The 13498-nt window shown below is 26.4% G+C and overlaps 2 protein-coding genes across 2 annotated transcripts; one reads left to right on the forward strand and one right to left on the reverse strand.

The window, feature by feature from the left end:
- Window positions 1–602: 602 nt before the first annotated feature.
- On the reverse strand, window positions 603–2500 carry LOC107019855 (FCS-Like Zinc finger 3). Its single transcript, XM_015220220.2, has 2 exons — window positions 1919–2500; window positions 603–930 (listed from the first exon to the last, which is right to left on the reverse strand). Exons 1-2 carry the CDS (start codon window positions 2185–2187, stop codon window positions 750–752), a joined length of 450 nt encoding a protein of 149 aa, XP_015075706.1. The 5' UTR covers window positions 2188–2500; the 3' UTR covers window positions 603–749.
- A 7243-nt stretch (window positions 2501–9743) lies between these two features.
- On the forward strand, window positions 9744–12170 carry LOC107019025 (major pollen allergen Lol p 11-like). Its single transcript, XM_015219613.2, has 2 exons — window positions 9744–9948; window positions 11607–12170. Exons 1-2 carry the CDS (start codon window positions 9792–9794, stop codon window positions 11936–11938), a joined length of 489 nt encoding a protein of 162 aa, XP_015075099.1. The 5' UTR covers window positions 9744–9791; the 3' UTR covers window positions 11939–12170.
- The last annotated feature ends 1328 nt before the right edge of the window (window positions 12171–13498 follow it).

The raw sequence follows: 13498 nt of genomic DNA on the forward strand, positions 1-13498 counted from the left end.
AAAGGGTTTATAGGGATATTTTTGTCATTTACTTATTTTATCCTAAAATAAGTTGTCTCGGGATTACTATACCATCCAAGGGGAGAGATAACTTATCCCGACACTAATTATTAATCTCGGAATAAGTTGTCCCAAACTTGCCAACGAAATAATAAATTAAGTGGCATTATAAAAGATCAGAAAAGGTCTTTTTTTTTCTTTTCATTGTGTAAATGGTTCATACGTGATCTTTATTTTTATACAATAGAGATCTGAAAATAACTTTTTTTTATTCAAATTACAAGTAAATGAGAGATCTCATTTTTTCCGAAAGGAATATAAGTTAAAATATGTAATTAATTACTCCCTCTATCGACTTCTATGTACCTGTCCAATATACTAAACTTATTTGTCTTGTTAAAAAAAAATCAAGAGATTCATTTATCACGTAATTCCTAACATTTCCTAATTATTAATTATTATCATTTCACAAAATATTGAATTTATTATATATAAAAGGTGATATAGTAAACTTATAATTTCCCTTTGTTTATTGCTATTTAAAGAGTGTGTGTCATTTTAATATTGAACGAGTAAAAATGTACGAAACACATTATTAAAACTTTTACCTGAAAAAAAACACAATAAACATTTGATAGCAAGTTAAATTACACTGATATATACAAATTAGTTATTTCTTTTCTACTTAAATATAAATAAATACACATCATTTTCTTCTCTTCTCTTTTTTCTTTTTCCAAAATTACCCTTCAAGCTGCTACAATAGTTTTAGTCTTGCCAGAATTTTCAGAGTTAGCAAAGGGCAATTCTGAGTAATTTTGATAATTTTCAGTCTTCTTTTTAAGGACAAGAAGCTTTAATTTCTCTTTTCTTTTATCACTTTTCATTTGTTGTTCCCTACACTCCATACTACAGAATGCTGTATCACCCCTGTTCACGAAGAAAAATAATATATTCAGTATAATTTTATATATAACAGATAAAAAAGGGGTTAAGTGTAATGAAATTGTAGAATATTAATCAACAATTTGATTAATCATCTAAAATGTTAAGATGATTAATAATATAAAATGTGATAGTATAATATATACCAAGTATATGTCAATAATTGTTGCCCCACAAATATTTTAAAATGAAACCTTCATACCTACTACATAATAATGCAATAAATCAAATAAAAAAATAACAAAAATATCCCTCATTTGAAAGGTAAATTAAAAAATAGTCTTTTACACATATTTTCAACAATTTAGAAAAAAGTGAGTATTTTTTAATAAACTCTTGGCGGTTTGATTTAATGAAAAATATACTCTATCTTACTTTTTGATTTTTTTTACTATACGTTGTTTTTATTATATGCTTAGGTTATAGTATAATTTGTTATTGTTGATATTCTTTCTTTCATTATTTTTAATATGATTGTTTTATTAGTGTATTCCTTTTTTGTATTTTTACATGCGTTACTTAGAGTGAAGAGACTTCGGAAATAATTTTTCTATTTTTATTTAGTGGCGGAATCAGGAATTTCACAAAAAATATCTAAAAAAATTGGAAAAAATTGAAAAGTGTTTCTAGTGAGATGCAACACAGGAGCACCCTGAACACCGACTCTTTCAAGGCATCTAAAACCACTAGATTACAACACCTTATTCTATCAAAAGTGTTTAGAATATGTTATTTAATCACTTTGTATATTATTTTACTTATATATACGAAATTATTTTTCAATAAAAGATGTTCAATTAAACACTTGACTATAACATAGCCACACCCATATTCACATATACACAATTTTCTCGATTCTAACATCACTTATAAAATCACACTAAACATGTTAATGCTCCTATAATACACTATCGATAATAAGTAAATAAAAATTCATTACCCTGTCAATATATATATATATATAATTAATTACCTATACATGTAGATATCACGAGAAGGTGTCAATCGATGGTTACAAAGTCCACAAGTTGTCAAGAAATGAGATTTTTCTTCTATTTGATGATGAAAACCTTGATAACTTGAACTTCTATGGTGATATTTTGATGACACGTGTTGATGATCATGACCATAAAATCCATAATTAGTACCAAGATCAAGATCAAACGGTTTTCCTTCTCCATTGTTCATCACATCAACGGTGATCCTTGTTGTGCTTGTTGTTCTTCTCATGTTACCTATCATATTCTTCTTTACAAAAGATTAATTTTTTTATGATATAATCTATTTTTTTTGTAGAGAAATTGGAAGGGAAGAAGTAGAAATAAATGAAATGAAGAGATAAATATATAGAAAAATGGTGTGTGTGTGAGAGTTAATCTAAGCCCTTTATTTTTTTAAAAAATGTACTAGAGATGAGAGATTCTTCCATTACTCTTTATGTCAAAGTGTTGACTTTGAGGGTGTGTTTATTTATTTTTGTTGTGTTTGATACGTAAGTAAAAAAATATTATGGGAGACGGAGGTAAAGGTGGAAATATGAGTATGGATGGTTGGTGAGGATAATGGAGATTATGAAATAGAAATAAAGATGTGAAGTTTGATCAGGTACTAATTAAAACAAAGATCATGAACTAGAAATATAGATGAAATACGTTGAAGAGTAAATTATTAATGCAAAATGTTATTTGTAAAGCGAATTTTCTCTATTTTGACGAGAGAAATCAATCACCCTATTTTGGCTAAAGTCATATGCGGTCCCTTAAAGTTGTCCGCATAATTCACTTAGACACTTTAACTATGACTTGTACCTATTGGACACCTCTACTAATTCGGATTTGAACCTTTTGAATACTTTTGTGACAATCAGCTAAAACTATAAAATGTGTGTAATACACTCGCGATGACGTGGAAAATGGACAAATCAATTACGTACATGTGACATTTTGATGGGGAAAAAAAAAGAAAAAAGAAAAAATTGAAGTGTTGTCATCACTTTGAAATTCTATTCTTCACCATAGCCCCCTCCTCCACCATAGTTGTAATCACCTTGAAATCCTCTTAACCCACTGTTATGTTTTCAGATCTGTTTCTTTTTTTTTTTAAGTTGAAAATAGCAAATTGCATATACATAAAAATTAGTCAATACATGAACCTACAAAATATGAACCATTTATAATTTTAGATATCAATAAAATCATTGACTACATAATCATCTAAGCAGACTCATTTTTTTATTTTAAATCTAATTTATTAGATATATTTTCGATAAGAAAAAAATGGAAGAAGAAACAGAATAGTCATTGTATGAGTCTATATTTTTTCCCATAAATAAGATCACAATATCGAACAAATTTAAAGAAAATGGAAAAAAAAAATCGTAATGGTGTTTCCATAGTTGATATGATAGAGGTGAGGGAGAGGGAGAAAGAGGTGTTGGTGACAACATCATCGACGGAGATGGTATTGGTTTTGGAAGAAATGGCTAAGGAAGAAAGAACAAGGAAGAAGAAAGCAGGAAGAAGAAAGAGATTTTTTAAAAAAAAAATACGTTCTGACGCGCTGAATGGATGTGTATTACACTTTCCTTGCCATGTCAGCGAAAAGTGTCAAATAGGTACTTATTCTGAACAATAGAAATGTTCAATAGGTATCAGTCCTAGTTGAGGTGTCTAAGTGAATTATGCGGACAACTTTAAGGGGCTGCATATGACTTTAGCCCCCTATTTTTTTTAAATAACTTTCATAGTTTGATTAATTTTTTCTTATTTGAAATTTAGGTTATGAGCAATTATTCAAAGCAATAAATGTGTTCACAAAAAAATAATGTCATGTATCAATCAATTTGGTTTTAAACATTATTGGTACTTGAGTAAATGGATATCTATGCATCATTTTTTTAATGAGTTGGTAAATTTGTTTCTTTTTGCTTTTTACTAATATATTTTCTCTTTTATTATTAATAAAAAGATCAGATATATACATTTTTATTATAATTTTTCTACATCCAACATTTACCCTTGAATATACAATATAAATTTTCATAGTTTACTTCTTCTCTATTTCTTGGGTAACTATGGTTACTAATTAGAGTATATTCTCTTGTCAATTCACTACTTAAACCCCACAAACTTATCTAATGATAAAGTTAGTGTGGTTTGACGTAAAAGTGAATAATCTTTTAAATAAGATAGACTTGTTTTTTGGTTTTTCATCGGAGTTTATATTGAAGTTTTGATTAAATTTAATTCTCACACATATTTAAAATTTGAATTTAACATCTTTATTAAAGAATAAAACAGTCTCACTATTACACTATAACCAATGATAGTTAATAAGATGACTTGTTATGTCACGTTTAATATAAAGGTGATTTGATACTTCAAAAAATATTTAGATAATTGAATAAGGACGACCTTTGCGATATTCATGTGCTTAATTTCAATTTCAAAATATCGCAGATTTATTTCATAGTTTTTGATCTATCCAAAAAAAATTATATTAATTATATTATTTTTCGTTTATGAAAAGTTTAATTTTAGAATTTATTTGTATGTTCTGGTTTAGTTCCACGAATTGACCGTATTTAATCTCACTCAATGAATAGCATCAAATAATTAGATTTTCTTTTTTCCAAAAACAGAAAAATAAATCTAATTTGACCTGAATTTCTAAAAAAAAATAAAAATTCATGCACTAAATGAAATTAATTGTTTGTTTAGGCAATGTTGTTTTCAAGAACAAACCAACACAAACAAACAAAAAAGTAAAGATATTTTTTTATTGTGCTAGTTTCTTAGTCATTCTCTTTTTCTTTATTGCCACTAGCATTAATAAATTCTTTTTTGATTCTAACTTAATTTCAAAAAATAATTTTATAAAAAAAAATGTAACGTTCATATAAAGAGATTAAATAATAAATAAATTATTCATATTAATGTGAGAGACTTAATACCCTCAAATTAACAACTCAACTTATACAATCGTATGATAACTTTGCTTATATAAATCGTTGAATATCTTATTGTTATTGCAAACTACTTATAATACCTTTTTCCTTTTCCTTTTTGTTATTTGGACTAAGTGGTGATGATGAAATGAGAAAATGATGTCAAAAATTTAAATTTGCTTTTTGGTACTTTAAAAAACTTTAGATAAGAAAATGACATTCCTATCAAATATTGTTAAAAAAAGAAAAGAAAAGAAAATTTCAACGGTAGGCTTTGTGGGATTGTGGATCCTAACTATTAAAATTAAAAGATTCAATGGGTTATGAATATTCCAATTTTTTTCTCGTTTTAAGGTATTTTTATATGGACAACTTTCATATATAGCAAATAAAAAATTTATATTTGTATGCTATAGCAAAGTTTGCATAATTGCGCTCCATAGCAAACATAGAAACTATATAATTCGCTATACATATACAGTTGAAGCAAATTGTATAAAACGAAGTGTATAAAATAAGAAAGAGAAAGACACTTGGGCAGAGAACTGTATAAACACGATTTGTATTATTATAAGTTTATAGAACGATTATATACAATTTGAATTTGTATAAAATGAGAAAGAGAGAAAGACAAAAGAGACTTGACAAGAAATATACAATTGAATCGAATTGTATAAACGAGAAAGAGAAAAATTAGATACAATTTGAAAATTGTATAAAACGAGAAAGAGAGAACGGCAAAAGAAACTGGGCAGGGGAGTATTTTTATTGTATAATTATAAGTGTATAGGACGAAAATATATATACTTGCATGTGTATATACAATTTATACAAACAGAAACGCAATTTATACATTTTGTATAAGTGAGAAAGGAGAGGGTGACGAGCGAGATTTGGGAGAGCGGCGAGCGAGATCTGGAAGAGGGGAGAGAGGGGAACAAAAATATATGTATTTATACAATTTTCTCTGCTTTATACAATTAGAAACAATTTTTATACACTTGTATTTGTGTAAAAAGTGAGGAAGCGAGCGAGAGATTGGAGGAGAGTGGCGAGCGAGATATTTGGGAGAGAGGCGCCTGACAATTTTTTGCAAACGTTTGCTATGAAGTACAATTAAATCAAACCTTAGCTACTCCATTTATTTTGGATTATTAATTTGCTATTATATACAATTTTTCCCTTTTTATATTTTCCATAATTTTGGGGGATTTTAGTTGGGGAGGGTTAAGGTATTTTCCTCCTCTTAATTTTGTGCTTATTATTTTATTTTAAGATAAGACAGACGGCATATTAATAACTTTGTATTTTGGTTAGAGCTTTTTTAGTCATATTAATTAGTGTTTGTAATATTTGACTATGTATATTTACTTTTTAATTACTTAAAATGTGAATATTTGATGTATTTATTTGTGAGTATTTATAAATTATGAGAATTATTAATCGTCTCACTATTTAATCATTTATGTGGTGTATCTAATTTTTTTGTATATTTGCTTGATGAATATTAACAATTTTTTGAAATTATTAGCTTTTTCCCGATTTTATTGTTTGTTTATTATATTAAGCTCATAATGTTATCTCGTTTTTAATAATAAAATACTTCTAAATATAATTTAAATATAACATATTTTCATATAATGGAACCAAATTCACATATACAACTTAATTTGTTGAAAGTGAGATATATCAAAGTTATATTATATTCAATGATCTAGAATTTGTCTTCCCTAGTTTGTTTATCCTTACAATCACTTTCTATTTTTTTTTTTGTTTATTCTTACCATCAATTTTTATATTCAAACTTGATAGGTACTAATTGCCCCTATTTTTCAATTGCTACACCTAACTCCCATAAAAAAAACTATTCATTTGTCAATTAGTTTAATCTATCCTAAATTTTCTGTCCTCAATTACGATTTGAATCGATGAAAATATTCTTACGAAAATTAATTTCTCCACAAATTTTATATATATATATATAATTAATCTACGATTATTTACCTCCCATTTATACACACACCATTATATGGTTTGACATATAATTAGATCATTTCAATAGCTAATATGTGAGACAAAGTGTAAATTGTTGGAACCAAAGTAGGCCATAACCCTAAGTGCTCTTTGACATAAGACTACTAAAAAGTGATGGATAAAAAGGAAAAGAAAAAAGATATAATAAAAAATAAAATTGAAAAGATAAAGGTCTTACTCATGCTATTATCATAAAGCTCCAAAGCAAAATATATTAAAAATAATTCCATGTCATTGGTAAAAGTTAATCGCGGAATTGATTTTATAGGTCATTTACAAATTTTCTGTTAATTTTATGATTTATATATAGGGGACTTTTATTTTTATACGTAAAAGGTTCATAAGAAGTTATTTTCTTATATTATTCATTTTGTACATCTGATCAAGAGATCTTAGTTTCTGTGCACCTATACATATCAAGCATCTTAATTATTTGATCGATAAATTCGGAAAATAATATTAGAAAATATTAATCACCGTCTATAATTTTTTAAACCTTAGACAATAACACAATATTTTATCAATTTCAAAGGCTATAATTACACAAATTTTAAGATAGACAATAATCTAAATGGTGATCTAAAAAGGAGATATTGATGTAAAAGCAGAGAAAATAATTGGACTCCAAATATAAAAGAAGTAATAATTCACTTGGAAGTAATAATTAGTAAAATAACATTTATTCTATTATTTGATTTGTTATTTCAATTAGAAATGTTGGTAAATTAAGAAAGGCAAATCAAGCTTGACTTTAATTCCTCATAAACTACATGGTATAATTGAATATTAAATAGCCATCAAATCTGGGAAAATCAAATAATACTTCAAGATGTCACTTCATTCTTGATAGAGGCATTAAAATAAAAAGATTTTAATTATATTTGAAACTTCATTGAAATATAATTAATGAAAAGTATTGTTGACTTCATACATAATACAATCATCAAGATTCTATGTAAATATAAATAACTTATCTTCTAAGAAATGAATTTTTTTTTATTTTCTTTGGACAATGTCACTTGGTTGTAAGAAGATCAAGCTAGAAGTAAACACCAATAAATAAAATGATAACTTTTTATATTTTTTAAAAAAATATAATAAATTTTTTAGTCTTTTGGGAATTGTATTAACAATCACTATAGTTGATAATAAGAATAAAAAAAATCAATAGATAAATAATCTTTTAATTTTTTTAATTTGAACAAATCAAAATATTTTTTTAATAATAATAATAAACAAGCAAAAATAAACGAAACAAGTAACAAATACTAAAATGAAAGTTATAATTTACTCAAACAAAACATAGAGAAGGAAACTTAGAAGCTTTGATTAATATTGAAACAACCAATATATTTGATTATTATTTATTTATAATAATAATAAGAAAAAGGATAGGGAGATGAAAAGTCCCAAAGAGACACATGCTTTGCCTAAGTACATACACAATATATACACAATATGCAATTTGAATTTGGATCTCAAATTATTTTTCATAAAAATTGTTTGATCTTATTATTTTTTCTCGATTAAAAAATTGTTTGTATGACATTTTACGAATATTTACATTAGGCTAAGACTGATTCATAACACATTTCTTAGTTACTTTTGGCTTGATAAAAAAAAATCAAATTTCATATCATTTTTAAACTCATCTTATCTAACCATTAACTTTGATATCAGGTTAAGCCTAAGTTATATACTTTTTAAGTCAAATCACATGATTTTCTCCAAAGACTTCTCACAAGTCACAATTAAGAATATTCATGTACTTCATATTATAACTTCAAAAATTTTCAACTATCAATTTTGCATCCAAAAAATATTAAATATATAAAAGAAAATTTTCACGAATAGCAATTCAATTAAATTACTTTTAATTAATTTGATTAAAAACTATATTTCCCATTAAAATACAAAATACTAAGGGGAGGTACCACTTTTATTTCGTATCAAATACAATAATTTGACTTTGTCAAAACTACATATATCTAATATTGTGCAAAGTAGATAAAACAAATTAAATGACGATATTAAAATCGAAATTTCCACAGAAAGACCCAATCATATATCATCAATCATCATGTGGGTAATTAGTTGGGCCAAGATTTACAGGTCCATTATTATTTAGGAAAATTTTAATTTTACCAGTTTATGAGCTAATTATTTAGATATCCTTTATTTTATAATATTACAAATCTTATCAAATTTTGATGTGTCCAGATATGTTCAGAATATATGTATCTCAGGATTCATCAGGTTAGAGTTAGGCGTAATTTATTCTATGTACATTGTATCTAAGTGAATTTATATGTATATGGGATATATACATAATAAGTCTTTCTCGCCTCCTTCCAATCTCACTCCCCATTCTCATATATATATATTTATATATATATGATATCTCAATTTATGAGAAACACATCAAATACATGTATCAGGTTTCAAAAACCCCTTATTATATTTTCATTTCAAATACACCTCTCCTCTTATTTTTTGCAAGTATATTTGACCCTGTTGTTCAAATTTTTAAAAAAAATATACCCCTCGTTATATTTTCGTTCCAAATATACCAAATTGACTTTTTACTTTAATCTCAATGGAGTGTAGGGTCAGTTTCATAATTTTGAATAATTACAGGGCCGAGCTGTTAGTCACTCTTTACGCTACCACAAAAGAAGAAAGTCACTTTGGGTCCCCCAAAGTTTCAATTATGTCACTTTTATCCTCTCTTTTTTGTTTTTTGTTTTTTGGTTTTTTGTTATCATCATCATATCAAATTCCTCTATATTTTACATACCAAGAACTTGTGAAAACACAAAAATTAAAAAATAGAAACACTTAACTTTGAGTTCATAAGAAAAAAAATATGGCTAAGATGATATTTTTATTTGTTGTTTGCTTAGTATTATTTGCTTCTATTAATGTTAGTGCCAATTTTATGGACACTTTTCTTGTTATTGGCAAAGTTTATTGTGACACTTGTCGTTGTGGCTTTGAGACTTCTGCCTCCAAGTATCTTCCTGGTAATATTATCAACCCCTTTTACTTTCTAGTCATTATTTATATATTTTTATTGTTTTTAGAAGTGGATTTAGAATTTAAAATGTGGTGAAATTTATTTGAATTCGTTTTGTCTTTTACATTGTGGATTCAGAGTTCGTATCTATTATAAGTTTTATTTATAAATTATATTTCGTATTGAGGGTATGAAATTCAGTTAAAAAATAGTGATTTAGTAGAATTTGTAATCAGTATTTAGATGTGTTGGATTTTGAAATAAGAGAGTGAGTTTTGAGATACTTAAGATAAAACATCAATTAATTTGAATATTGTGATATTTTACTCCAATAATTTTATTTTCTTATCCTTATTAAGAATAGATGGTCTAAAGTCATTGTCATTTTAAAACATCAAGATATAGTTGAGTACATTTTTTTTCTTAAGAATAATTATTGTTAGAAGTAATAAATATTGACTAGTTAACCTAAAAAACATAAATGAAGAATATATACACATACCTCAATATTGTAATTGTGTGGATTGATTTTTTATTATTATTTATTGAAGAGAAATTAATATTCAAAAAATGATTAAAGATGGAGTGATAAATAAGAATATAACATTCAAAATACATCGTAATGTGATAATTAAAATAGTTCAATAATAATAAATTATTTATATCAATTATTATTTTTTAAAAATATCGTAAATGATTCAAACTGAATAAGTAAAATTGAATATATTATAAGGTTAGACCAAATCCGTTTGGGTTCACTTGAATTTGTGGTTGGATCTTGTCACTCCCCGTGCAAGAATCGTGGGAGTGTCATCTTTTTGTGTAATTTTGTGTGCATTTTTGCAAATCCAATGTATTTGTCTACTTTTAGTCATTTTGGAGTTTCAAATTTCTAGAATATATTATATATTTTTCGAGTCTTTCTGTTTTATCTTGAGAAGAAGTAATTTAAAACTTTAAAAAGTAGGGAGCAGAGTTATGATTTTTTAAGGACATACAAGCAAATTATGAGCTTGGATTAATATTCTAGTTCTTCTACATTTCTTATCAATATTTTGAACGCACGATATCACTATTTGACACAATTTTTTCTTCGATTAATATATGAGAGAAGTATAGTAAATATTTTTAAATTTGGCGTGAATTTATAGTTTCATTCTCGAATTATTGACAGCCTTAAAAATGTCCTTTAATTTAAGTGAACTTAAACAGACCGTTGATTTTGCAATATGAGTGATACAACCCTAAATTCTCACCAAGTTTAAAGGTGTTTCAATACTTCTCTCGATTTTTTATTAATAGTCCATGCTCCTATAGGAGTTGGAGACCACTTGCTATGTCATGTATTAGATTGGAAAGTATCTAATAAGTTTAGATTTTTTTAAAAAAAAATTTCACCATATGACGGTAAGACATTTATATTGATGAATAAAATTACAAATAATAAGTTTAGTTAGTCAAGTAGATACGTGTTTTTAAGACTGTCAATAATTTGAGGATGAAACTAATAACTTACATAAAGTTCAGAGATATTTTCAGTACTTCTCAATTTGATATATCATTACCATGGAAATAAACATTATATTTTTTTTAAATGACAAATCAAGCCTATTATATTGTTATACAATACACTTTTATTTACTTATTGTTGAATGCACTTTGTAGGATCGAGGGTTAGAATCGAGTGCAAGAATAGGGACACTAACGATTTGGCATACACTGTTGAAGGTGTTACAAACTCTAAAGGAGAATATAAGATCCTTGTGAATAGTGATCGCCGCGATGAATTTTGCGATGTCGTCCTCATTAGAAGCTCTGATCCAATGTGTGCGGAATCCAACACGGGCCGTGATCGCGCCCGTGTTGTCCTCACTAGCAACAATGGCATGGTATCTAATACTCGCTTCGCTAATTCAATAGGATTCCTTTCTAATGAGCCTCTTGCTAGTTGCACAAAAATCCTCCAGCAATATGAATTTTCAGAAGATCAATTTTAAATTATTATTATTATTATTATTATTATTATTATTATTATTATTATTATTATTGTTGTTGTTGTTGTTTTTGTTGTTATTTTTATGCCTTTAGAGTAATTGGACCAATTACTGATTTCGGCCTTTAGCTCAGTAATTTCATTTGGCATTGGAAATTTTGTAGGGTGTCCTATTTTCTCATTTAACATTTATGGTCTCATCTATTTTTATTAAGATTAAGATATTTGGATGTTTATTTAAATGATTAAGATATTATTTTTAAATTTAAATATCGAATGATAAAATTATTTGTTTTTCAATATCTAAACATGCATGATTTATTTATTTATAAACATAACAAATATATAATTTAAATAAAAAAATTAATATACTATTATATAAATATTAATTTAATGAAATAAAGATTATTGTTTGATTAAAAAAATAAAATAATTACATTCACTAGTGATGGTGGTAACTAATGGTTGGTGTTAAGTAGTGACTTGTGATGATAATGATAGTAGTTATAATGATAGAGATGATTGATATGTAATAACTGTAATGATCAATGCGGTTGATAATAGTGACAATGATTATGATAATAACGGATTGAACAATATATGATTGTTAATAATTAACACTCAATTTTTTAGTAAACTAATAAATGAACAGATCAATGACCAACCCAACTCACTTACATGCAAAGTGAAGATGTGGCTCTCTTATTGTAGAGCTTACATCCAAAATCCTCTTTTACTCTTGGGAAGATCATTGTAGACACTAAATTTTGTGCATTTTCTCACCGCCAATTTACACCAATATTAGCATTTCCATTTAATATACATGCACATATAACTAACATATAAATATATATGTTCCTTGTTACTAATTGTTACACTCACCAATCCCTATATTCCCTTTTTATATATATATTTTTGTATGAAAAAAATATGGAGGAAGAAGAATTAAGCTATGATGAACTCAAAAAGAGAATGTGGAAGGATAGGATGCGTTTGCATAAGTTCAAGAAGAAGGGAGAAAACAAATTATTATTTGAAGAAGAAGAGATTGATGAGTCTAAAGCTCAAGAACAATATTTATGTAGAAGGAAAAAGGTGTCTAAAGCTCAAGATTCTATTCTCAAGTACATGGTAATGTTGTCATATATATTATGCTTTTATTTATTATATGCATAATATATGTATAAACATTTAAAACTCAAAAGTAAACACTCCAGCTTTGAGTATGCGTATTTTAGCTTGTTTTCGTTGTGTCAGTTGATATATGAACACAAACTTACAGAATAATACATATATAAATATTCAAACTTTGGCTTAAATGACAAGTAAACACTCTATAACGTACTTTGAGTATGCACATCTTAGACGTACACCTTAACTTGTCTTCATTGTGTCAGTTGATATAACACGAACTTAAAAAAAAATACATATCTATATAGATATTCAAACTTTGTCTCGGCTGACAACTAAAACACTTGAATATGTACATGTAGACATACATCTTAATTTATTTTCATTGTGCCAGTTGAATACTCTAACTTACAAAATAATATATATATATATA

The sequence above is a fragment of the Solanum pennellii genome, chromosome 5 (assembly GCF_001406875.1).
Source record: "Solanum pennellii chromosome 5, SPENNV200".
NCBI lineage: Eukaryota > Viridiplantae > Streptophyta > Magnoliopsida > Solanales > Solanaceae > Solanum > Solanum pennellii.